The sequence below is a fragment of the Aotus nancymaae genome, unplaced genomic scaffold, assembly GCF_030222135.1.
Source record: "Aotus nancymaae isolate 86718 unplaced genomic scaffold, 86718_ANA_hifiasm-v0.15.2.pri h1tg000002l, whole genome shotgun sequence".
Taxonomy (NCBI): domain Eukaryota; kingdom Metazoa; phylum Chordata; class Mammalia; order Primates; family Aotidae; genus Aotus; species Aotus nancymaae.
This window is the reverse complement of record NW_026988413.1, coordinates 13,620,614-13,648,324: the sequence shown is the minus strand read 5'-3', so window position 1 is coordinate 13,648,324 and position 27,711 is coordinate 13,620,614. Positions and strand designations below refer to the sequence as shown.

At 38.4% G+C, this 27,711-nt stretch overlaps 1 protein-coding gene across 1 annotated transcript in view; it reads right to left on the bottom strand.

The window, feature by feature from the left end:
- The window catches only part of TPK1 (thiamin pyrophosphokinase 1), a 395,367-nt gene that overhangs the window by 103,395 nt on the left and 264,261 nt on the right, over positions 1 to 27,711 (bottom strand). The window contains exon 8 of the mRNA XM_012447567.2: positions 5,039 to 5,150. Within this exon, the coding sequence (XP_012302990.2) occupies positions 5,039 to 5,150 (112 nt within the window). The remainder of the gene's footprint in view (positions 1 to 5,038; positions 5,151 to 27,711) is intronic.

The following is a 27,711-nucleotide window of genomic DNA, read 5'->3' as shown; positions in this document are numbered from 1 at the left end:
TTACATGTAAACATATTGTTGCAAAACTTTAGAATATCAAGGCAAAACATAAGGTCTAGAGAACATCTGACAGATTATAAACAAGAATTTCATTGATTGTAGATTTTTCAAGAGAAGCAACAGCAATCCATATGAATATGGCTGAAAGAAAGCTAAAATAAATTTTTTATGATACACATAGATAAAATGTTCAAGATGATGAATGAAGCAAAGGCATTTTTTTGACAGAAGAGCAGACTCCTAGTCATTCTCTTCTTCCTTACTGATGGAACCTCTGTTTTATTTGGAGTGACAATGTACTTGGATAAAAAATTGCACGTGCAGTCTCCCTTGAAACTAGGGTGGCTACTGATACAGTTTTGGTCACTGAGGCAAAAGATGACACGCAGCAAAGGTTTCTGAGAATGCTGGGAATCTCTGATGCCTCTGATGCCTCTGATCCCTGTTACAAACCCTTCCTGCTCCCTTCCCTTTCCTATCTTCTGATACCCAGTGGGGCACGATACAGCTTAAGTTGCAACAGACATCTTAGATTTTGAGACAAAGGCTGAGGGAATCATTGCCCTATAAGTACTTACCTCTGCACATTGTTATGTGAGGAAACCACCATTTCAGTCCATTATAATAACTTAAAACAATTCTATTTGTTACAGACTGCAGAAGAAAACTTGATTATTAACAGAAATATGATTGTGTATAGAAAACCAAGTGACTCTATAGTCACAGTTGCAGAAATAATAACTGTTCATCAATATATTAACATAACAGACAAAAATCAATTACATGTCTATATCTCACCAACAAACAGAAAATGTATTTTTTTAAAGTATAATTTATACTAGGAACACAAAATATATGGTTTATAGAAATAAACCTTATAAAAGATGCATAGGATATTTATAGAGAAAATTATAAAATATTGAAAGGAATTTATAACTTCTAAGTAAATAGAGAGCTAAACTAAATTTGTGGATACAAAGACTCAATTTCATGTAGAAATTTTCTTCGTCAATCATTCTGTTCTTCCCAAATTAATCATCTATGCATTAAAAGTAATTGCAGTAAAAATTATGACAGAATTGTGTGAGAGAGACACTGGTCAAGTTACTTCTAAAATTCATAAAGAAGAGCAAAAAGCCTGTAATAGCCTGACAATTTTGAAGAACAAGGTTTGAGGACTTAACACATTTCAGTATTTATTATAAAGCTATGGTAATGAAGGCAGTATGGCTTCAGTACAGGAAGAAGTAGGTAAGCCAAGGGAACAAAACAGATCCAAGAAACATACCCATACATATGAACACCTGTGCTACACTGAAAATCACTGGAGAAAGGATAATAAATGATGCTAGAACAATCATTATCTTATATCATACACAAAAGTCAATTTCGGGTGAAAGAAAAGACCCAAACATGAAACGTAAAACTTAAATGAGAGTATCTTTATGACTATAGGGAATAGAAAGACGACTTACACAAAAATTACAAATCTGGTCAATTTTGACTACATTTAACTCAGTAACCTCTGTTCACATAAAAACACCATAAACAAACTGAAAAGCCAAAGTATAGCCAGGAAAAAGACAGTCTTCGGAACTTCTGAGAATTAACATCCCAATGGAAAAATAGGCAAAAGAAAGCGATTCACAGAAGAAACCAGCATGAATAATAACTACAAAAAGACGCTTATCCTTATCAGCAGAGACCATAAAAACATATCATTTACACTCATCAGGCTGGCAAAAAATGATTAAGTTTGATAACAGCAAGAATTGTTGATATAGAACAGGGGAACTTTTTGTTTTAATTGCATTTTAGGTTTTGGGGTACATGTGAAGAAAATGCAAGATTGTTGCATAGGTACACACATGGCAGTGTGATGTGCTGCCTTCCTCCCCATCACCTATATCTGGCATTTCTTCCCATGCTATCTCTCCCCAACTCCCCACTCCCCCCTGTCCCTCCCCTATTTCCCCCCTACAGACACCAGTGTGTGATGCTCCCCTCCCTGTGTCCATGTGTTCTCATTGTTCAACACCCACCTATGAGTGAGAACATGCGGTGTTTGATTTTCTAGAACAGGGGAACTTTTACGTACTCCTCAGCTGAGTGCACATTGGTACAACCACTGTGCAGAGCGATATGGTGTATCTCATAAAGGTAAAGATGTGATTGTCTATGACACAGCTATTTTACTCCCAACTGTATATATCCCAGGGAAACTCTTGTACAAGACACAAGTCAAAGAATATTCATAGCATATTGCTATGAAATAAAAGACTGTACATATAGGTAGCTTCAATAATATTTGAAAAGTATCACTCCTGGTTGATCAGCACCTAGGTTTTCATTCAAACGATTTTTTTTAACATTAGAATGGCATGTGAAATATTGCAAACTAGTAACAGATAAATCTGACTACTTTTAGAACGTCTGGCATCATGTACTTAGAGTGGGTGTAGATTGGTAGAGATCAAGCCATAAGGCCACACCTGAGGACCTTGACAAGTTTGTTCACAAGGACTTGCTTACTCCCATTAACCCAAGAAGTGAGCTGCCCCCGACTAAGTGTCTGCATCTTCTTCCTCTTTCTGCAAGCCCACCTTCACCCTGTCCCTTTGTAGCCATGACTGACAAAATGACCCCGACCTCAGGGCTCTGCGTTCACAAATAACAGCACTGAGGAAAGCAGGGACCCTCTCTGTGAATGAAATCTACCCACTTTTCTTCAAGTCAACATGATACCACATTTACTTTTATTAACTTTTAACGAGACAATATTACCTATCAGAAGACCCCATGAATTTGCAGTTTTACAACAGGTAACTGATGAAGCACTTTGTGTTTCAACTTTATTGTTTTGTATATTCCATTAACTTTATTTTTTTATTTTTTATGATGTTGTAGAAAAAATAATTACTTTAAAAGTCAAAGTGATGTGTAACTATATAAATAAGTAATGGTATATTGCATGCAGGCAGGATCAAAAGTTATCTCAGGAAGGTTAAGAGCCCTGCCCTCATCATGCTGAAGGCCCCCTTACCAGAGAAAACCTTACACAGAATTAGGATGTGTGCTATGATTTGACCCATGTCCCCACCCAAACCTCATGTTGAATTGTAATTCCTAATGTTGGTAGAGGAACCTGGTGGGAGGTGACTGAATCATGGGGGCGGGCTTCCCTCTTGCTGTTCTCATGGTAGTGAATGACTTCTAATGAGACCTGATGGTTTAAAGTGTGTGGCACCTCCTCCATCACTCTCATTCTCTCTTACTGCCATGTGAAGAAGGTGCCTGCTTTCCTTTCACCTTCCACCATGATTGTAAGTTTCCTGAGGCCTCCTGGTCATGCTTCTTGGTAAGCCTGCATAACTGTGAGTCAGGTAAACCTCTTTTCTTCATAAACTACCCAGTCTCAGGTAGTTCTTTACAGCAATATGAGAATGGACTAATATAATGTGTATGTTATTGTGGGAAATACAGGATCAAATGACATTCTAAAGATCCAAGAATCATGTCTAATGTATGACTCTTTTTAATTACTGTAAGAAAAAGGAAGCTGGGGCACCTGCCCCTAGTGTCAATGTTCCTCTTTACTTTGCTTAGTACTCTTCGTGGTGCCAGCCCTGAAAAGTATGATCGCTCCAAGATTCAGCAGGAAGTTCACCACTGTCTAGATTGGGTGCCCTTGGAAATAATGAGAACTACAAAAAATAAAACAGTTGTTTTGGGCCAGAATGTTTTCAAAAAAGCTTCCAATGAGAGTTCATGTCATTTTCAGCTAAATAGCTTCAAAGCCTGTCATAAATTTCTGTGCACTGGAGGAGATGTATTCTCATAGTCCTTTCAAATTCTGATGAGCTCTCTAGACATGTGTTTCAAAATATTTCTAGTTTTTCCTAATTGTTTCTGCAGTGGCTCATAGAAAGGTCTTGGTCTTTTTGTTTCAAAATATTTATTTCTTGGAAATAGATTTATTTTCCTGTGGTCATCTAAATTCTTTACCTGTTAGAAAAGAATGACATAGTTCCATATTTTACTTGTACAACCTTAGTGGTATTGGTCAATCAGGAGATGACCCCTTTGATGTTCCATCAGAGCTCTTTGGTTAAATTATTGCTATTCTTAGAAAGACTACAGTTGATTCATTTCACAATGACTGATGGTTCCTTTTGGAATCAGCATTTATTTCATGAACAGGAGCCCCTTACTTTTTAATATTTTAAAATCAAATAGTTTTAATACTACTAGGACCTAATATAGTTCACAATCACTAAAAAACATTTTAAAATTTAGTAAGAGCAACAAATCTTATGTCAGAGATTTGACTACCAAAAGAACTTGCTGCTTCTCTAGAAAAGTAAAATAGGTTTTTCAAATACACAAAATCATGAAGAAGGTGGGGAAAAGAGTTCTTTGTTATGACACCAAAAGTATGATCCATAAAAGAAAAAACATAGACTTCATTAACGTTTATTAATTTAGTTAATTAAATTTCAGAAAATGAAAATATAAGCCAAGGGCTAAAAAGTTTTTGCAAGTCACATACGTGGATAAAGGCCTTGTATCTACAATATATAAAGGACTCTTAAAACTCAATGTAAAAATAGCCAAATAAAATATGGGTAAAAGATCTGAACAGACTTGTCTCCAATGATGATACATAAATGTTCCCTAAGCACAAGGAAAGATGCTTGACATAAGAGAAATGGAAATCAAAACCCCAACGAGATGCCACCTTCACACGCTCTAGGATGGCTACACGACAGAAAACAGACAATAACAAGTGTGAGAATGTGGAGAAACTGGAACGCTCTTATTTATACTGCACATAGAAATGTAAAATGGTTCAGGCACACTGGAAGGTAGTCTGGCAGTTCCTCAATAGGTTAAACATAGAGCTATCGTATGACCCAGCAATTCCTGCTAGGTACAGACCATAGAGACATTAAAAAAAAAGAAGGAAAGAAAGAGAAAAGAAATAAAAAGAGAAAAAAGAAAAGAAATCATCATTCCTTTATGGAAAGGTTCTACTTACTGAGGTTCCACTTCAGACCTGTGGTTGTAACCTGAGTACAAGGCTGTCCAACAGGAATAAGGCCACACCAATCACCCTCCATTCCAGTGTCTACATGCAGTCTGTGCTTTCCCTGAAGGAGATAAGAAATGTTCATTAAGGAGGAGAAGAGAGAAGGGATGTTAATGTGCACTGAAGACCTCGCAGGACACACCTATGACCTTCACATGGCTTATCATACTTAATCCTCACAAAAAATGTTTGCAACATGTGCTGAATAATCCTAGAACGTTCACCTGTTTTAATCCTAACAGTTTTACAAAGTATCTTATATCTTATTGTTAATTATGTTTCACATATGAGAAAACTGAAGCTTGAAGAGATTAACACAGGACCACACATATAAAGATTCCTACCTATACCTGCCAATTCCAGAGACCAAACTCACAGCAATGGGACTATGGGTTTGAAACTTATCCTAAATGAAAGGTGCCACATAAAGAGAAACACACAAAGAGAGCTGCTTCTAGCACCCATTACAATGTATTCTTTTTTTTTTTTTTTTTTTAAGATGGAATCTCACTGTTGCCCAGACTGGAATGCAATGGCACGATCTAGGCTCACTGCAACCTCTGCCTCCAGGGTTCAAGCAATTCTCCTGCTGCAGCCTCCTGAGTAGCTGGGACTACAAGTATGCACCACCACACCCAGCTGATTTTTGTATTTTTAGTAGAGATGAGGTTTCACCATGTTGGACAGGCTGGTCTTGAACTCCTGACCTCAGCTGATCCACCTGCTTTGGCCTCCCAAAGTGCTAGGATTACAGACATGAGCCACCACACCTAACCTTGCTTTTTTTTCCTAAAAAGTTTTTATTTTCTTTCAGGTAAGAGCTGCCTTTATTACTTTGTATAGCATTCTCCCCCTGGGTTGATTTATATTGAATAGCTTGCCACACAAATTTGAGATTTGTTTTTTCCTACCATTCTTCATTATATAAATAATTCTCTCAGAAGACAGATATACTAAACATAATACAAATGACCATCCCTAGATGCCAAACATAGCATGCTTTTACAAATGCTCAAAGAGGTAACAAAACCTTCTTTCTAACAGAAGGAGTTGATGGGGCCAGGAGTGGTGGCTTACACCTATAAACCCAGCACTTTGGGAGGCGAATGGATCACCTGAGGTCAGGAGTTCAAGACCAGCCTGGAAAACATGGTAAAACCTTGTCTCTACAAAAATTAGCTGGGCATGATGGCAGGTGCCTGTAATTCCAGCTACTTAGGAAGCTGGGGTGGAAGAATCCTTTGAAACCGGGAGGTGGAGGTTGCTGTGAGCTGAGGTCATGCCATTGCCCTTCAGCCTAGGCAACAGAGCAAGACTCCATCTCAAAAAAAAAAAAAAAAAGGATTTGATGAGACAGGATGTTTTAGAAATTTGGGTTTCTTTAGCATTACATTGGCTTCAGCAGAGAAGGAACAGGAATTGGTGATGACTTTTCATGTAGGTGGATCACCACCCAGTTTCCTGTTGAAGGGCAGTATTCCCAGGGTTCCCATCAGAAAACAGCATTTTCAGAGGGGTTACAGGTCACCTGTAGCATTCTGGGCATTGGGTGGCGGAGAGTAGAGGGCTCAAGAGAGCACCAGTGGAACAAGGAAAGGAAGGTACACCTTGTCCAGATCTTTGTACTTTTGCATCTGATAATAGTGTTTCTGACAATGAGACCTGCTGTTAGAGTGTGACTTCCCCATCACTTATCAAAGAGGAATTCCTGTTGTTGGGCTGTCTTATTTTCATTGTGTTACAGTTAGTTCTTGTCTCTTCATTGACGACTTTCTTTCCTCTGTTTGGGGCCTGTGATTTGGTAGTGGCCAGCTGAATACATTAGCATGTCTGGTACTCCTTGGTGACTTCTGTTAAGAATGACGAAGGAAAGAAGGAACTGTTTTTCAACTTGTGATATTAACTCCCTAAGAGAATATTCTTCAACGTGTATCATATAATGCAAAGGAAACCGCACATATTAAGTTTTATTCTCCAGGGAGAGAAGGGCTGTATAAAATTCAATGATTTAAATGACACAGTAATAAGCATGCTATATATTCATTGCCTTCCTCATTATTTTAAGAATCAACAGACCTTAACAATTTTCAATCTAGGAATAAAGTAGTTTGTGGACCTGAGAAGTCACAGATAGACCTTAGTCCACAATCAATTAACCATGTTTTCTCTTGTTCCAAAAAGGTGCTTAGCCTTATGTGAATGGTCTTTGTGTTTATAAACATGCAAATACAGTTTTTATGGCTAAATGAGAGCAATATTTTGCTTTCCTCCTGTATCTTCAAGCCTATGTGACATCGTTTGAAAGTGAACAACTGTATAAAGGAATTTTTGTTCATTCCCCAGATTTAATTCATAATATGTGCTAGTCTATATGTGATTTGACACAGGCAGGCATTCAGGCTGACATTAAAGAACTGCCCTAAGGATTTATGCCGTTACTGGAGTCTAGAGGCACATGAACTAATCATTTACTTCCATCTCCTCCCATGAATCATTTCACAGGTTCCTATTCTATCCTCTATTCTGAACTAAGATAACTTTGAAGTCAAAGGCAGTCCCATATAGTAAAGAAAGAACAAAAATCAATCACAGTCAGGTTGCTTTTCCAATTGTGGTAATTTCAACACATCTAATAACTTTAATAAGTATGAAATTGTAATTCAGTCAAAGATAACAAAGATGTCGCTTGGTTTGTGTGCTGGAAATCATACTTATGATCGATCATGTTAAAGATAGAAGGCAGAACAGTATTACTTTTCCTAGACTGTAATGTCAAGGCAAAACAAAATACACACAAATAGGTAGCTGTGACAGGGTAAGAAATCACTGTTCCTTTGTTTTGTATTATTCCTCCACTTTCCAAAGGACAATGACATAACTGAAAGAACAGGTTAAAGCTCACTTTAGATTTTGCCTTTGAAACATACCAAACATTGGGCATGGTGGCTCACGTATATAATCCCATCAATTTAGGAGGCTGAGGTGGGAGGATCACTTGAGCCTAGAAGTTTAAGATTAGCCTGGGCAACATAGTGAAACCATGTCTCTACAAAAAAAAAAAAAAAAAAAAAAAAAAAACCCAGAGAGATATATGAATTCTGTTTACATACCCACATCCTTAAATCCAATAACTATGCCAAGTTTTGTGCTAAGATATTTCAGTGTGGATATCACAAAATACATAGCAAATTAACAAGATCATTCACAAAGCACTAAACACAGAAAGAATATAAACACATTAGATTTAGTGTGAACAATTCAAGGAGAAGGTGCCAATGCTAGTTTATAAAGTGGCCAACCATTCATCAAGTTGCTGTTAACGCCGAACCTACACTCTGGGGCTAATTGCAGCTATAATTAGTGGCACACGGTTAGACCCTGTATGAATGAAACATTGCTGTAGACGGATTAAACACAAGGTCAGTCTCTGGTAGCTCATCTTTTGTTAGCTGGTCCAGATATGTTAAAAATTTATCAACAAACACTGCAGGAAATTAAATAGCCTGCAGGAAATTAAATAGCCTGCAGGAAAGAATAGTAAAAGAAGTATCTACATTACATGTAGCAGGAAAAAAGGTTACTTCTCCTACAGCACAGACTTTTGTGCTGGTATATTTTCATACTGTGACTGCTCACGTGGCTGAAAGTAGTCGCAAGATAAAGGGTCTCCCCAGTGAACTCGTAGTTGTAAAACCTCAGAGTTAGAAGTCTTATATATTTTCTTTGATTCTGTTCCACAAATGTGGAATTCAAAATATAGATGTATTGGGTTTATTTGAAATAGCCTGTTTCAAATTAATGTTGCATGTATATATATTAAATTCAGGGTTTTTCCCTTTGAAAAAGCATTAATATCTTATCTACAGATAGCTTTTAGAATTTCAAATTCATGTTAGAACATTTTCTAAAGTGCTTTCCATAGAACATTACTCCCAGGGTCAAATACAAATTGAAAAAAAATTGCTTTGTCAATTCACCTCTTGGAAACCACAATGTACGCCAGCATGTTAGATGTTCTAGGTGTTCTTGCAGCAAGAACAAGTAAACAGAAACTCTGTTTACATGAATAAGTGTTTCCCAAATTTACTTCACCACAGAAACTCCTTCTGCTGCTCATATAACATCTCGTAATTTCCCATGGAAGCTTTATTTCATGAAATCAACTTAGGAAAATGTTGATTTGGAATAACATTTTTCACACAACACCCAAAACTAGAATATTTTGGTTCAATATTTCCATAGCCAGAACATTTCAAGAATATGTTTTGAACTTCATACCTCCCATTTGATTTTTGTTTTAGAAGTGAGTCAATAACCTGAGGCTGAAGTCACATACACATTCTGACATGAGCTAGCTGTACTATTAAAGCGGTTAATGACAATACTCAACAGGTATCCAAAAGAAAACCTTGTTCATGCCAGTTAAGCTAGTTTGTTTATTCAAAAGTCAAAAATATGTATGAAATGCATATCTTTACTGTTGTTAGAGATATTAGTAAATTACTAATAGTAAATTATTCTAATGACAGGCTTATTTCCTTATTAAGCTCCTAACATTGGATATTTCAAAATAAAACATGACATTGATGTCTCTGCTTTGTTATCGCCTCTGCATTCATGCCTTTTTTTTTTTTTTTTTTACAATGGATCATATTTTATCTTCATGCCTTCTTTTTATTCTCGTCAGAGAAAAACCCACTCTTGGCCTATTCAAAAGATACAGACACAGACATTTTAAATGATGACTTCTAGAGATAATATTTATCCCAGAAGTAAGCATTACTGACAGCAAAAACAGGACAGGTTGCACTGAAAGATATATTTTGAGTACAAAATATATCTTTGATCTCAGAGTTTCAAACTACTTTAGATAAATGCTTTTCTTAACATCACATATGATCAGGATGTCCACGTTCTCCTGCCTACTCCTAGACCATTTCTCCATCCTTAAGCCAGAGAAACATCAAAGCAAAATGCAAGCTTTACTTTTTTATGAGAACTCCCTATGTATTCCAGCTAGCAAAGATGACTTCTTCCTGAACAGTACAGTTTTAATTATTGATGCTATAAGATGTAGCATTTTGGTACTGTATTGGATCCCTCAAATAGGTTCATATTGCATCCCTAAAAAGAACAAACTTTCTTTGAAGACCAAGAACCTAATTTTTTTTTCTGTTGGATTTACCACACAGTGGAAGGAACATATGTATCAAATAAATACCTAATTGGTTAATTGTTTAAAGAAAATGTATTGATGAAAAGGTGTCAATATGCTTAGAAAAATCTCTCAATGTTTAAGTACATGAAGGAAGGTCCAGGTGAACTGAAAGGACTCAAGAGACAGACCCAATATTCTTTGTCAAGATCAAGCTTGCCCACCCTGTGGCTCACGGGCTGTACGCAGCCCAGGACAGTTTTGCATGTGGCCCAACACAAATCCATAAACTTTCTTAAAACATTGTGAGATGTTTTTTTTTGCTATTTTTTTTAAAGCTCATCAGCTATGTTAATGTTAGTGTATTTTATGTTGTGTCCCAAGACAATTACTCTTCTTCCAATGTTGCCCAGGAAAGCCAAAAAATTGGACATCCTTGATCTAGATAATGTTTGCCTAATTGGGCACTACAAGGAAGCTATACACAACCAACAATCATGAATACCCTGTCACTAGTGCTCAAAATACATTTAAAATGTAATTTTCAGCGTTTATGTAAAATGAGGACTATAATACTACCTCCCTGAGTTATTTTCAGGACTAAATAACATGTCCAAGGTGCCAAGAATAACATTTCAAGCACTCATATTATAAATGTTGATTTACTTTTCACCCCTTATCAGGTCCTCCAGGTTTAATTTGAACCCACACTTTCCTTCCTTTCTGCTTTTTATTTTTTTTTTTAAACCTGGCCACTTTGCTTCAGTAATTTGTAAGAAAAATAAGTGTGATTAGCCTTCATAAGACGAAGATAAAATATTAGGAGTACGAAAGGAAAAGAAAAACATTTTATTGAAACTTTTTAATGTTATACCTCCACAAAACATTAAGGTATCTTTTTTTTATTTTATTACACTTTAAGTTCTGGGGTACATGTGCAGATCTTGCAGGACTGTGACATAGGTATACACATGCTATGGTGGTTTGCTGCCTCCATCCCCCGTTACCTATATTAGGTATTTCTCCTAATATGTCCCTCCCCAACCTCTGACCCCCTGCTATCACTCCCCGAGGCCCCCACCTCCCACAACAGACCCCAGTGTATGATGCTCCCCTCCCTGTGTCCATGTGTTCTCATTGTTCAACACCCACTTATGAGTGAGAACATGCAGTGTTTGGTTTTCTGTTCTTGTGTCAGTTTGCTGAGAATGATGGTTTCCAGATTCATCCATGTCCTGCAAAGAACACGAACTCATCCTTTTTTATGGCTGCATAGTATTCCATGGTGTATATGTGCCACATTTTCTTTATCCAGTCTATCCTTGATGAGCATTTGGGTTGGTTCTAAGTCTTTGCTATTATAAACAGTGCCACAATGAACATAAGTCTGCATGTATCTTTATAATAGAACGATTTATACTCCTTTGGTTATATACCCAGTAATGGGATTGGTGGGTCAAATGGAATTTCTATTTCTAGGTCCTAGAAGAATCGCCACACTGTCTTCCACAATGGCTGAACTAATTTACACTCCCACCAATAGTGTAAAACTGTTCCTATTTCTCCACATCCTCTTCATCATCTGTTATCTCCAGATTTTTCAATGATTACCGTTCTAACTGGCCTGAGATGGTATCTCAATGTGGTTTTGATTTGCATTTCTCTAATGACCAGTGATGATGAGCACTTTTTCATATGGTTCTTGGCCTCATATATGTCTTCTTTGTAAAGTGTCTGTTCATATCCTTAGCCCACTTTTGAATGGGTTTGTTTGTTTGTTTCTTGTAAATCTGTTTTAGTTCTTTGTAGATTCTGGATATTAGCCCTTTGTCAGGTGGGTAGCTTGCAAAAATTTTTCCCATTCTGTTGGTTGCTGGTTCACTCTAATGATTGTTTCTTTTGCTGTACAGAAGCTCTGGAGTTTAACTAGATCTCATTTGCCTATTTTGGCTTTTGTTGCCATTGCTTTTGATGTTTTAGTCATGAAGTCCTTGCCTATGCCTATGTCCTGAATGGTATTGTATAGTTTCTTCAGGGGTTTTTATGGTGTTAGGTCTTATGTTTAAATATTTAATCCATCTGGAGTTAATTTTTGTATAAGGAGTAAGTAATGGGTCCAGTTTCAGCTTTCTGCATATGGTTAGCCCATTTTCCCAACACTATTTATTAAACAGGGAATCCTGTGGTGGCTCACACCTATAATCCCAGCACTTTGGGAGGCCGAGACGGGTGGATCATGAGGTCAAGAGATTGAGACCATCCTGGTCAACATGGTGAAACCCCATCTCTACTAAAAATACAAAAATTAGCTGGGCATGGTGGCACACGTCTGTAGTCCCAGCTACTCGGGAGGCTGAGGCAGAAGAACTGCTTGAACCCATAAGACGGAGGTTGCAGTGAGCCGAGATTGCGCCATTGCACACCAGCCTGGGTAACAAGAGCGAAACTCTGTCTCAAAAAACAAAAAAACACAAACAAAAACAAAACAGGGAATCCTTTCCCCATTGCTTGTTTTTGTCAGGTTTGTCAAAGATCAGATGGCTGTAGGTGTGTGGCATTACTTCTAAGGCCTGTGTTCTGTTCCACAGACCATTCCATTGGTCTATGTCTCTGTTTTGGTACCAGTACCATGCTGTTTTGATTACTGTAGCCTTGCAGTATAGTTTTAAGTCAGGTAGCGTGATGCCTCCAGCTTTGTTCTTTTTTCTTAGGACTGTCTTGGCTAAGCGGGCTCTTTTTTGGTTCCATATGAAGTTTAAGGTGGTTTTTTCCAGTTCTGTGAAGAAGGTCCATGGTAGCTTGATGGGAATAGCATTGAATCTATAAATTACTTTGGGCAGTATGGCCATTTTCACGATATTGATTCTTCCTAACCATGAGCATGGCAAACAATATTAAAACAGGGAATACTCCCTAAATCATTTTATGAGACCAGCAACATCCTGATACCAAACCCTGGCAGAGACACAACTAAAAAAAAAAATTTCAGGCCAATATCCATGATGAACATTGATGGAAAAATCTTCAATAAAATACTGGCAAACTGAATGCAACAGCACATCAAAAAGCTTATCCATTACAATCAAGTAGGCTTCATCCCAGGGATGGAAGGCTGGTTCAACATACAGAAATCTATAAACATAATCCATCACATAAACAGAACCAAAGACAAAAACCACATGATTATCTCAATAGATGCAGAGAAGGCCTTCAACAAAATTCAACAGCCCTTTATGCTAAAAACTCTCAATAAACTAGGTATCGATGGAATGTATCTCAAAATTTTTATTTTTTGAGTCAAAGTCTCGCTCTGTTACCCACACTGAAGCCCAGTGGCAGGATCTTGACTCACTGCAACCTTCTCCCCCTGGGTTCAAGCAAGTCGCCTACCTCAGCCTCCCAAGTAGCTGGGATTACAGGCACCCACCACTGTACCAGGCTAATTTTTGTATTTTTAGTGGAGATGGGGTTTTAATATGTTGGCCAAGCTGCTCTAATTCCTGATCTTGTGATCTACCCACCTTGGCATCCCAAAGTGCTGGGATTACAGGCATGAGCCACCACACTCAGCTGACTTTAAGATATCTTAAGTAGAGTCATTTCTCCAATTTGTCATACAGAGGCTCTAGTTTTTAGTGAATGAATTTTTAAATAAGAGCATACCTCTTTTACTTTGTTCATAATTTTTAAAAAAGTTCTAAGAACTCCTTCTGAAGCCTAATATCTGGTTACTATACCCATCATGAAATTCTTAAAGTTATATTTTGGAATTCTTAACATAAATTTAGTCAAATACTGAGGTAACTCAATGTTATCTTTTTTTAGTGCTAGTAATAATTTAAATAAGATTCCATTCAGATTCTAAATATACTGAACATATTTCCCACATTTTCTCATAATTATTAAAGAGTTGATTGGAATGCTGGTACGGCAATACATATTTCAACTTTCTTCCTGTATTATTAACTGCTCCAACTTTCTTACTATAAAAGAGTTACCAACGGGAGTCCCCTTCAATAGACAATCAGCTTCCCTCAATTACTCTAAGCACAAACATTCCCTTCTACCTGAACCCCCCCCCCAGCTTTTTGTCAGATGAGCTCTTCATCAATCCCCATGCACTTCTTTTTGATGTTATCTCAGAAGCTACAAGTCATTAAGACTGGCAGGAGAATGGAGGATAACTGGGGAGATGGTTCAACAGTAGGGAGAGCTACTGGAATAATCCCATTCATTAACAAACTCCAGGCAGTATTTCTGCTAGCTGAGAATGCAGCACGGCTGATGTTCAGCATGTTTAACAGAATGTTGGGTGTCTGGTGATTTTTTTCACTCATGTTCATAATGCTCATGGGATATTGTTAGTGCTCCTGAAGAAAGTGTGGGGAGAAAGTCAACAACTTTGCATTTATTTATTTCAAAAACCAGCATGACTATCAAACTCCTTAACCTTAAAGAAATAATGAGAAAGACCTAGTTAAAGAAAAAAAATGGGGAAAAAAATGAGTATCTTAGTTTATTTGGGCAACTGTAATAAAACGCCACAAACTGGTAGCTTATAAACAACGTTTACTTCTCACATTTCTGGACCCTGGGAAGTCCAAGATCCATGTGCAGGCAGATTCAGTATCTGGTTAGCACCTGCTTGCTGGTTCACAGACAGCACATTCTCACTCCGTCCTCATGTGGTGAAAGTGGCAAGGGATCTCTCTCAGGCTTCCATTCTCATGACCTAATCATCTCCTAAAGACCCCATTTCCAAATATCATCACCTTGGGAGTTAGGACTTCAATATAGGAGTTTTGGGGGGACACAAACATTCAGACCATAGCAGTAAGAAAACAATTTTTGAGTATTTTCTAGGTGCAAATATTCTGCTTGGCACTATAATTCTCATAACAACCTTGAGTGGTAGAATTACTACTAAAATAAAGATTGTAGACTCAGGGCAGTAATGAACAAGATAACTCAGCTAGTAACAGACAGGTGAGATATCTGAATCCAAGTATGCCGTGATTTTAAAGGCCATTTGTTTTTACTATGTCATCATGTCTTTTTAGGTTCTAACTTTCAGTCTGGCCCATTTATCTCATTGCTTGCCTTTTTTTCCCCCCTCACTTTTCCTTTTTGTTCCAAATATTCAATCTTCAAGTTAAGCTTTTGCATGACCTTGCCTAAAGTTTATCCTAAATAATAAATACTTGTACAGTAAATGAATGAATGAATGAATAAGTCGGTGAATTCCTATCTTCTTTGACCTCATCCATGCACCATAGAATGTCCCATTCTCTTTGTTTACTATGTAAACCTGTCTCCACTCATTTGGCTGTTCTGTGTTGGTGACTGAATATGTGGTGGGTGCAGATAAGTCTGTGCGAAACACTTATTCATGTTTTCAAAACATGCCTATTGGGTTTTCCAGAAGTTCACAAAGAATGGTTAAAGCAAAATCAATAACTGGGCTATGAACAAGAAAACTGAGATGCAAAAATCATTTTTTTAAAAAAATTCAGTACCACAGGGCAACAGCAAATAAGACAATTTTGCTTCTCCCCACTCCCTGATCTTATTAAATATTAATGAAAAGCAGGTAGGCTCAATATTCAGATGGTACAAATTCTAATACTCAGTTCAGATGCCACCTAATCCTTTTTCACAGAATCCTTTGTTGAACTTGTAACCTGGGCCACTTGCACATCTTCTGCCCTCCACACACATTGTTTAAAGTCTAATTCCGTTACCAGAAGATAAATGCCTCAAGGAGAGGAACAGATCTCATTGATTTTTTTAAAGTTTAATTTAATTTTATTATTTTTTGAGACAGCATCTTGCTCTGTCACCCAGGCTGGAGTGCAGTGGCATGATCTCGGCTCACTACAACCTCTGCCTCCTGAGTTCAAACAAGTCTCCTGCCTCAGGAGATGACAGGCATGCACCACCACGCCCAGCTAATTTTTGTATTTTTAGTAGAGATGGGGTTTCACCATGTTGGCCAGCTTGTTCTTGAACTCCTGACCTCGTGATCTGCCTGCCTTAGCCTCCCAAAGTGCTGGGATTACAGGCATGAGCCACTGCACCTGGCCTTTTTTTTTAAAAAAAAAAAAAATCGAAATTCAAAATTTCTGGCTACATTGATCAGGCTGGCCTCAAACCCCTGGGCTCAAGTGATCCTCTTGCCTCAGCCTCCTGAGGAGCTGGGACTACTGGCATGTGCCACTGCATCCAGCTTCACTGACATACATATATCAGTGTAGTATTAAGTACACAGTAGGAGGAGTACATAAATATTTATGAAAAGGAAAGCACTAAGCTTCGTAGTTTCCACATGACTCTTGACCTCCTTCATCTGCCATCTACCACCTCAATACCCAATTTATTGTTTCCTTTACATTAAAATTCCCAGAAAGGGCTGTCTAAATTCACTGTCTCCAATTCTCCTCTATTCCATCTTTGATATAGTTTGCATATTTGTCCCTGTCCAAATCTCATGTTGAATTGTAATCCCCAGTGGTGGAGGTGAGTCCTGGTGGGAGGTGATTGGATCATGGGGGTGGATTTCTCATGAATGGTTTAGCACCATCCCCTTGGTGCTATTCTTGTGAGAGTGAGTGAGTTCTTGTAAGGTCTAGTCATTTAAAAGTGTGTGGCACCTCCCCGTCCCTTGCTTCTGCTTTTGCCATGCAATGCACCTGCTCCTCCTTCACCTTCTGCCATGACTGGAAGCTTCCTGAGGCCTCCTGAGAAACAGATGCTGCTATGCTTCCTGTATAGCCTGCAGAACCCTGGCCAATTAAACCTCTCCTTTTATAAATTACCCAGTCTCAGGGATTTCTTTATAGCAATGCAAGAACGACTTAATACTGTTTTAGATTCATACCAACTAAGCTTTTGCCCCCTTCACTCTTCCATACTGGCTTTAATTGAGAAAACCGATGAACCTCAAGTTGCTAAATTCAATGGTCAATTATTAGTTTTCATTTGACTTGACATATCAGCAGAGTTTGCAATGGGTTATCATTCTCTCTTTTTCATAGATTATCTTTACTTTGCTTCCAGAATACCACAGTCTATTGATTTTCCTCTTTACCCATATATCTTTCACTGGCTCCTCCCCTTCTTTTCAAACTCCCAATGATGGAAGGTCTCAGCCCCTTAGTCTCAGCAAGATCCTCCTCCCTCATCTGCCCATATTCACACTCTTTGTGATCTCAATCATCTAGATGTGGTGAATCCCAAATTTTCTCTCTAGCCCAGACTTCTCTCCCAAACTGTTTTTGCATGTCCAATTGTCACTTTTACATATCTTGACCTTTTATCTCAAACCCACCCCACTCACAGTTTTTGATCTCAATGAAGAGCTACTTCATCTTTCCAACTGCTTAAGCCGAAGGCTTTTCTTCTTTTCCCATACCCCACATCTAACCCATAAAGAAACAGTACTGACTCTCTACTCTAAATAGTTGCAGAATTCCTATCACTTCCTATCACATCTCACAGTTTCATTCATTACCACCCTGTGCACTTTGCCATAACAAGGTCTCCTCTTGCCTCACTAGAGTCTGTTCCCAAACCAGCAGTGAAAATGATACTTTTAAAAAGTAAATCAGGCCGGGCGCGGTGGCTCAAGCCTGTAATCCCAGCACTTTGGGAGGCCGAGGCGGGTGGATCACGAGGTCAAGAGATCGAGACCATCCTGGTCAATATGGTGAAACCCCGTCTCTACTAATACAAAAAATTAGCTGGGCATGGTGGCGCGTGCCTGTAATCCCAGCTACTCAGGAGGCTGAGGCAGGAGAATTGCCTGAACCCAGGAGGCGGAGGTTGCGGTGAGCCGAGATCGCGCCATTGCACTCTAGCCTGGGTAACAAGAGCGAAACTCCGTCTCAAAAAAAAAAAAAAAAAAAAAAAAAAAAAAAGTAAATCAGACCCACCTACCTCCAGGCTGATCCCTTCCCTCAAGAGAAACACTCCTGGGTTTCAGAAAGCCTTCTGTTTTATTTTTCTACTCTTGAGAAGTCTGGGATACTGTTGATTTTGTCCATGGAGTGTGAGAAAATCATTGTCATTGTTAGGGAATCTTCTTTTGAACTTGCCTGGGTGAATCTACCCTGCATCTAGTGTGACCATTAAGAGTACTGTAGGCCGGGCATGGTAGCTCACACCTGTAATCTCAGCACTTTGGGAGGCCAAGGTGTGTGGATCACCTGAGGTCAGGAGTTCAGGACCAGCCTGGCCAACATGGCAAAACCCCGTCTCTACTAAACATACAAAAATTAGCCAGGTGTGGTGGCAGGCACTTGTAATCCCAGCTACTCAGGAGGCTAAGGCAAGAGTATCACTTGAACCCAGGAGACAGAGGTTGTAGTGAGTCAAGATCATGCCGCTGCACTCCAGCCTGGGCGACAAAGCAAGACTCTGTCATTCATTCATTCATTCATTCATAAATAAATAAATAAATAAAGTATTGTAGGTGCTAGAGGAAGACTTCATGGATTTCAATCCATTTCTACCATGTCTGAGTTTCATTTCCTTTAACTACAAAACCAGAACAGAAACATTGTTGTGGGGATGTAATGTCTTGAAATGCAAAGCCCTTAGAATAGTACCTGCCAAAGAGTAAATGCTCAAAAATATCTGCTCTCATTATGTTTAGAAAACAAATGAATTAAAATACAGGTAATATAATTAATTACGTTTACTTTTAGAAAGTCCATGTACCTGCCTCTCATTTTGGGGGTCTAGAATGTCAGTATACAGTTGTCTTCTGAAAACTTGAGAAGTGCTTACAATATACTGTACCTACTATCTACTGTGTTTGGGCAAAAATGTCAGAAAAACACTCCTTTCAAGTTATGGAGATTACAATCTTCATTGTTACAGTGGTCTTATTTTGATACCTCTTCTAGATCAGATAAGAGACTTTAACATCAGAAACGTAAAACCACTGATGCTGGTGTGTGTGTATATATGTGTGTTGGAGGGGAAATACATAGATTTTTATCCTTTAAGGTAGAATTGTGGTAATATTTCTGAGAAAGATATGCCTTAATGCAACTAAGCTTTCCATTTCAGTGCTGGAAAAGATTACTGTAATGAGAGTACAACTAAACATACTATGTGTGACAGGCTGGGTTAGAATTAACTGATATTAGAGCAGCCTTTACACTTGTCACAAATCAAGCACACTTCAGAAGAGTATGATCACCCTGGACTGGACTGGACTGAACTACCCAGTTTTCTCCCCTCTCCTGTTCATACAGGTCTGTGTGTCTGTGTTTGTCTACCACTCTCTTCCCTATTTCTCTGTGGCAATCAAACTCCAAAACAGCGCCCAGTGAACCTTACCTCCTGGTTTTTGTGCCCTTGCATTCCCTGCACTGAATAAGCTAAGCTGTATGACCAAAAAGACATTGCAGGAGTACAGGCGTGTTTAACTTCTGAATCTAGATCATGAAAAAAAAAAAATACAGCTGCCCTCCTGCTTGCTATTGAAGATTACTTGCTCTGGGGGAAGCCAATCCTTATGTAATGAGAACACTCAAGCAGCTCTTTGGAGAGGCCCATATTGAGAGGAATCTAACCTCATACCCATCAGTACCACCAGCCGGTACCAACTTGTCAGCCACATGGAATCTGATGCCTGATGCCAGGACAATCAAGCTATACAAGACCCTAAGCTTGAAATGTCTAGCCAAGCCCAAATTCCTGACCCACAGAGAAGCTTTGAAAGATAATAAATGTTTATTGTTGTGTTAGGCCACCAAGTTTTGGAGCAATTTGTTACATAGCAACAGATAACTAGCATGCTCTCAATCTCTTGCGTCCCTTTCCAGGTGGCTTTGTCTGCAGCATTTTATCTTTGTATGCCCACTGCCTTTTTGCCTTCTTGTTCCTTGTGCTCCTTCTGCTTTTTTAGGCCACCATAAAACAGAAAAATCATTTTTGGTGTTTTTATATGTTTGTTCAAAAGAGTTTAGGGTCCCTTTTAAAAACGTGAAGAATAAGACGTTTTATTTATTTATCTTTGTTTCTAAAAGAAAATGACCACTTTTCCCTCCCCTTCTCTGGGGGTTATCTGGACTGTTTTCTTTTCCCCCTCCTTATCTTTATTTTCTCCTGAGCTATCAACCTGAGAAAGGTAATGGTGAAGTCAGAGAAAAAAAGTTCCTCAACAGTTATTTAATGAAGATGGAAACATAATCATTAACACAGACCACTTTATGCTTAACAGCACTGTAAATGCTCAAACACCACTGTACTGTATGTGATTACTGAAAAAGCCTACAACTGAGCAAGAATGAGCATAGTGGGGAAAAAGCATGAAAAATATTATATATTAATGATCTCAGTTCCTGTCCAAAAACCACTTTTGCTGTCTTCATTCAAATAAATGGTAAAGGAAGACCACATTGTTATACTGAATTTGATTGGACCTTGTAAAGTTTTCAAAATTGAATAGTCCAATTCTAGACACATTTCAAAAGCAACATACATACAGAAAGCTGTTCTCTACCCTGTATTGTCTACTTTTCTAATATTTTTAATATGATAAATCTTTTTGCTTTAGTTTTGCAGTTATCAATTTTTGGCATCCTAGAAACTCCACAGTGATGAAAAAGAACAGGTACTCACAACAAAGCAGAATTACCAACATGTTTATGGCCTTATCATTTGACAGGGAAGGTCAAAGCTCTCAGAGTTTATTCATAACCCTGCACCAGCTTTCAATTCTTTGAAAATTGCTCCTTGATACCCAAGTTCCCTGAAATCACAGAGAGTGGCAGCCACTCTCTTAAGGTATAAATCAGATTCTAAATAACTGATGGTGCTTTTTTCCTCTAAAATTGGACAAGAAAAGCACTGCATTTTCATTGCTGAATGCTGAAAAAATGGTGCACCAAAGATGTTTTTAGGGTTTAATTTCTAAAGTCATCTGTAAGAAACTGCCTTTGAGATTATTTAAAAAAAAGAAAAAAAAGGTCCTACTCTTGTGTGTCCCTAGAATTTTAATAACCTCTCTTCTTTCATTCTCCAAATCTCCAAATTCAAATTTAACACAACCACAAACTTAGTGACTGTTCATCACTATATAATCTATGACAATGTAGTTGTTCCATACTTAAGAAGATGTGGATAATTTCGGCTCACTATAATACCAGCTGATGACACAATGGCAAGTGAAAATAGGCACATATATGCATATGCAACTATTTAGCAAAAAACAAGTAAAATTAAGGACAAATAAAAAAAGACAGGAAAAAATCTTGTGAGTTTTTTTTCGCTATGAGATATTAGTAATTGTTGCAGGGGGTCCATTAAGAAGTAGGTCATGGGAACTCTATTCTAATAATTAGTAACATTATCTTAAAATATTTGGCATTTAGCAGCTCAGTCATAGTAGCTGGACATGTCTTCTGAAATGTACTGACATAGCTGGTGAATGGTCTGAAAGCCATACAGTATGAAAAACAGGAATCTTTAATCTGCTACCATGTTTTCAACTCATGAGTTATCAATACATCCTTTATAAAAATAATAAAATGTTGTTTTTTTTTTCATTTAGCTGTTCATCTTAATAAAATTAATATAATCATATTGAGGTTTATCCAGAGGTCTGTGTTGTCACAGAATACTGGCATGCATTTTCAGTTACTACATTTAAGCTTCAATTTATAATTGGTTAGTATCAAACAGAACCAAAACAATCAGCATCATTGTAGTGAGAATCAGCACAGACTCTGGCATTTGGCTACCTGTGGACAAATTCTACTCTGCTACTTATTTGGACAGTTAAATTAATCTCTCTGTGCCTCAATTCCTTCATCTGCAAAATTGGGGTAATGATATTTGTCATGGCTAATAACTGAGATGGTTTTCATGTGAGAACAAGCACGTGTATCAACGCAAAAGGCAGCAGTTGTCACAGCATGTCATATGAATCAAAGTTCACTGTATAGTACTATACATGTGCTGTTGTAAGGCATACATGATAGAGAACTCCAGTGAATGGGTATCAATAGCAACAAATCCAGTGAGCATCCTTGGAAGTCTGTAAAGGAACCTGTCTCCTGCAGGGTATCAAAAACTGATATCAGGTCTAGGACTTAATTATAGGTAGCAGGGCTCCCTTGAAGGTTGAATTCTCAGCATATTCTTTTTCCTCAAGTCTGCTACATCAAGGTCAGGGATTTAACTGGGAAGGAGTAGGACTCAGAAAAACAGAATAGGAATATCTGAGTTCATGAACTCAAAAAACTTCACATTGCTAGAGTCACCTGAAATCCATGGATTTGAGAAGTGGCTTTCTTCCCAGTTAAAGGCTAGCACTTCCCTTCTCCTTGAGATTATTTAGAACCTCTGCCTTATAAGGCAACATGTCACCCATCTGGTTTTACCCCTCTCCTCCCCTTCTGGCCATCAGTTCAATAACAAAAGTGAAGGCCCAACATAAGCCAGCCATGAAAGGGCTGGCACTGCTGAGGGAACAAGGGACTACATTCCAAGAGAGCCATGGGACCTAGTCATCTAGGCTCACTAAAGAGACTGTTCCCTAAACACGCTGGATCAAACAGGAGGAAACCTAAGGTAAGATAAGGGCAAGTTTATGGATAATGAAGCACTTTGGCATGACAGAGAATTTATCACCCTACAGAGAACTCTGGTAGACAGTGGTAATACAACTCCAGTTAGCTGTTGAAAGTTGGGAAAAAGTGATGGTTTATAGTAAGTGAAATTTAAATTTCTAGAATTTCAATGGCAAATGGTGAAGGATGGAAGGGATCCAAAGGCTCAGAGAAGTGAGCACGCTAGAGTAGATATGCCACCCAAGGCCAAAGTCCATCAGTTCATTATGTTCTGTGAGAAGCCTGGAGGACCAAAGCGAGAAGAAATGAGCTAGTGAAAGGGATACTAGGTTCCAAAAGAAGTCCTGGGGTAGCTGTCCTCTATAGACTAAGGCTGGTAGGAAAAGATGCAAATGGTAGGGGATGCTACACAGAACTGGGCTCCAGGAGAGCAACTAAGATGACAGGATCCTAAAATAACAGACCAGATCATGGCCACTAACTGTCAAAAGCAGGGCAGGCTCAATCATCACAAAGAGTGACAAGACGAGTTACAGCCAGGGACACCTGAACCACAACAAACTTTGGAGATGGTTACTAAGACACAAAGTTCCAGGAGACAAGATAAATAGATTGCAACAGAAATATTGCTTCATTTATAGGATTAAAATAAATCAATTAATAAAGTCATGATCTTGTGTCCAATTTCTGGCCATAAGCCAGTTCTCAGAACTAGAAACCATTAATTTAAAGAGAGGATGAGTTCTCAGGAGGAAGGACTCTGTGTCCCCTCAGTTATATAACTGATGATTCCCTAGTCCTTCCCTAAAGAGATAGACAAGTGTTTACTGAGGTAACCACGGGAAACTCTGGGGTAACCACTGGGCAAAGGAGGACATCCAGATATTGCATGGAGATGAACCAGCCTTGCTGAATAAGAATCTGAGTTGACACTAAGACCCAGAGACCTGAAGCATCATCATGACCCACTGTCAAAGTGAGGTTAGATGGGGTAGGGAGAGTAATAAATGGAGTCTTGGACCTAGTCTGGCTCACAGTGAGCCCACTCAGTCCATAAACTATCGGGTACTTGACCAAATGGTGAGAATGGACAAACTCAATAGATGGCAGAATTTCCACACTAATTCCTTGGCCTGTGGGATAAAAGCTACCATAGTGGGGAAGGTTAAGTAGAAGTAGCTCAAACTGTCACTCTCTCTCCTCCTAAGAAGATAATTTAAAAATAACATTGAATCCAGAGGAGAAAGACAGAGATCAGAGTCACTCTTAAAGACTCCCTCACATCCTCATTTAATGCTTTACTCTGGTCCACTACAAAAATCAGAAAGATTTGAGGGAATGATGAAGTACTACGAACCCAACCAAATAGTAGCCCCAGTTGTAGCTACTCTGCCAAATGTGGTATCTGCTAGAGAATGTTAATACAGCTTCCTGGCAAAGGAGGCTACGGTACATTTCCTAGACTTCCCAGCAGCAGCCTGTAGCAGCCAATGGGAGGTGTGATGCACACTACTTCCAGACCTTCCATGAACCTATCTTCATTTTTCCTTTTTTTTTTTTGACTGTCTGAAATAGACATGAACCCTGGCCATATCTGGAAACTCTATGTTGATAATAGTAGAGCCTAAAACACTTTGGATGCCTAAATGGCTGTGTGTGGACAAAGGTATCCCACTGAGCTGTTCAACAGCATAGAGTTGTCATGTGAACACAAAATATTCCTCCTTAGAATCTGAACAAGCAAAAAGAGAGGCCTTAAAATATGCAAATAGAGAACAGGGCATTACAGCAAAAGGTTAACAGAAAAGAGTTGAGAGCTAGGGTAAGAGTCACAATCACTGACTGATGAAAAACTTTGCTTTCATTCCACTCATTTGACTTACAACCATGCAGGCAATGGTTTCATGTTGCCATGAAGAACTGATATAGTTAGTAGCTTTGTTCTCTCCAATATTATTAGTTTATTCTAAAAAGAAAAGTATTTTTCTTTAATTATTTTATTTTTGAGATGGAGTCTTGCTTTGTCCCCCAGGCTGGAGTCCAGTGGCACAATCTCGGCGCACTGCAACCTCTGCCTCCTGGGCTCAAGCGATTCTCCTGCCTCAGCCTCACTAATAGCTGGGATTACGGGCATCCACCACCACAACCAGCTAATTTTTGTATTTTTCGTAGAGACGGGGGCTTCACCATGTTGGCCAGGCCGGTTTCAAACTTCTGACCTTTCAGGTGATCCACCTGCCTTGGCCTCCAAAAGTGCTGGTATTACAGGTGTGAGACACCATCATTTTTTTGCCTAAAGTTAATGTCATATTTTTTAAAAGGGATTGTTTGGTACAGAACTATAAAAGTTTGAATAAAAGTAAATAAGGATTTAGAAAGATATTCAAAGATAAGGAATATTGAAAACAGAACACATTAGCCTCAGTCCTTAGTGTAGTTCAAAATATAACTGAGAAATTGAGAAATAAACATGTAAGTAAAGACAGAGACTATGAGTCACTGTTAGAAACAAGAAGATCACTGAAATAATGGGCCTCTCTTGGTACAAGAGTGTTGTGACAACAAGCTCAGAGCTAGCCATTACTTCTTGATAAGCAAACTTACAGACTTGATACCATAAGTTATAAATTTATACTGGCCAGGCACAGTGGCTCACAGCTGTAATCCCAGCACATTGGGAGGCCAAGGCAGGTGGATCACCTGAGGTCAGGAGTTTGAGACCAGCCTGGCCAACATGGTGAGACCCCATCTCTACTAAAAGTATCAAGATTAGCCAGGCATGGTGGCGGGTGCCTGTAATCCCAGCTACTTGGGAGGCTGAGGCAGAATAACTGCCTGAACTGGGGGGGCAGAGGTTGCAGTGAGTGGAGATTGCGCCACTGCATTTCAGCCTGGGCAACAAGAGTGAAACTACATCTCAAAAAATTTTTAAAAAATAATTAATTAATCTATACTAATCCTATACTCTGTCATAAAAAAATTGTTAAATCTATCTTGCTGAGAAGGTCAAAAGATTTTCCATAACATAAAAAGTTTGGCTTAAATTTCCAAGAAGTATTTGTAAGTTTGAGGCCAGAATATGATTTTTTTTGGTGTAAAAATCTTTTCTTTCACCTAACACCATAACTATTTCTACTGAAAATCAACTTTATTCAACATAAGTTAACTTACTGTGACATCACTGACATAATTTTAAATAATTCAAAATTTTGAAAAAGACTGAAGCTCTTCTCCAAGTAAGAAACACAGGTAAAGGTATATTTCCTCTGTATTAGTCCATTTTCATGCTGCTAATAAAGATATACCCAAGACTAGGGGGAAAAGAAGGTTTAATTGGACTTACAGTTTTACATAGCTGAGGAGGCCTCAGAATCATGGTGGGAGGCGGAAGGCACTTCTTATATGGCAGCGGCAAGAGAAAATGAGGAAGATGCGAAAGTGGAAACCCCTGATCAACTCATCCAATCTCGTGAGACTTATTTAATATCACAAGAATAGCATGAGAAAGACCAGCCCCCATAATTCCATTACTTCCTCCTGCCCCCACTCCACAACATGTGGGAATTCTGGGAGATACAATTCAAGTTAGATTTGGGTGGGGATATAGCCAAACCATATCATCCTCCTTTTAAAATACACTTTCAAGTAAAATAAAGTAATTAACAGATAATTTCACATCTCAATGAAGAATCTCAAAACAGTCAAATTCTAACTTTGGTATTGGTTACCTATATTGAGAAATACAGAGCTGCTCCTTTATACATTGCTAGACACTTACACTGAAATAGTCATTTACAGACTTGTTGAATCTTATTTTTTATATTTTAACCAAAATGTCTTATTTGGTAGTTCTACCCCCAGAGTGAAACAGACTGAAACTGATAAACAAATTCCTTGAGAGAGATAATTAAATATGTCATCCATTGCTCTTCAATTATTTTTGCCAAATTTTGTGAAGTCATTCTCTGAATATGGAGATTTTAGCAGTCCAGGTACAATCATTCCTATGCCACTTTACATAACCCATGTTCTTACAAAGTGCAGTTTAAAACAAGGCCAATGACCTCATTGCTGAATTAAGATTTTGTTATTGTAGAAGCCTGAAAGGAAAATGTGACCTGAAAAGGGCAGAATGATTCTAGGATTCTCTGGTTATAAACATACCTTGAAAGGCATTTGCCATCCACCCACATCTTGCCTCTATTAATGTAAACTTGGGTAGACAACTAGACTTTTTGGTGCCTCTGACTTGAAGTATTTTAGCCACATCAGCAAAGACCACCTTCATGTGGAAGAAGATAAAATGGAGGGTAGGCATAAGACTCCTGTCTGCAAGCATTCCCATCCCACAGGCAGGAATATCCCCAGCACGAGAATGAGCGCATCAATTTTCCTAAAATCTGATGCTAACAGACATCGGTTTCCTCTCACTCCTATCATGCTAATTCCTTCTTAACCATCAACCCTCTGATTATAATTTGACTTCTAATATTGTATGGCTCTTGGGGGGGGAAGCAGTGAAAAAACATAGATAATACAAACCTCACATTTTTTTGATGCTGTGAGTTATTTTCTTATAAATAACCAAAGTAGTCATGAGAGATCAAGCTCACACTATTTCAGTTACTACCATAGATATAGTTCTCATTATGATGAGTGAAATTAGTTTTACAGCTTTCCATTTTTAAACATGTATGCTTTATGAAGAAAAAACCTTTGTTTATCACCTTTAATTATTCTTTAATTTTGCCAGTCAAGCCAATGGCAAAAAACAAGAAGCAAAAGATAGGTTAAAACTCCTATGCATTGCTTTTAGAAGAAACACATTACTATAACTTCACTTCTGTCCAATTATCCAGGTTCAGTCTCAGTCCCCATCCTAA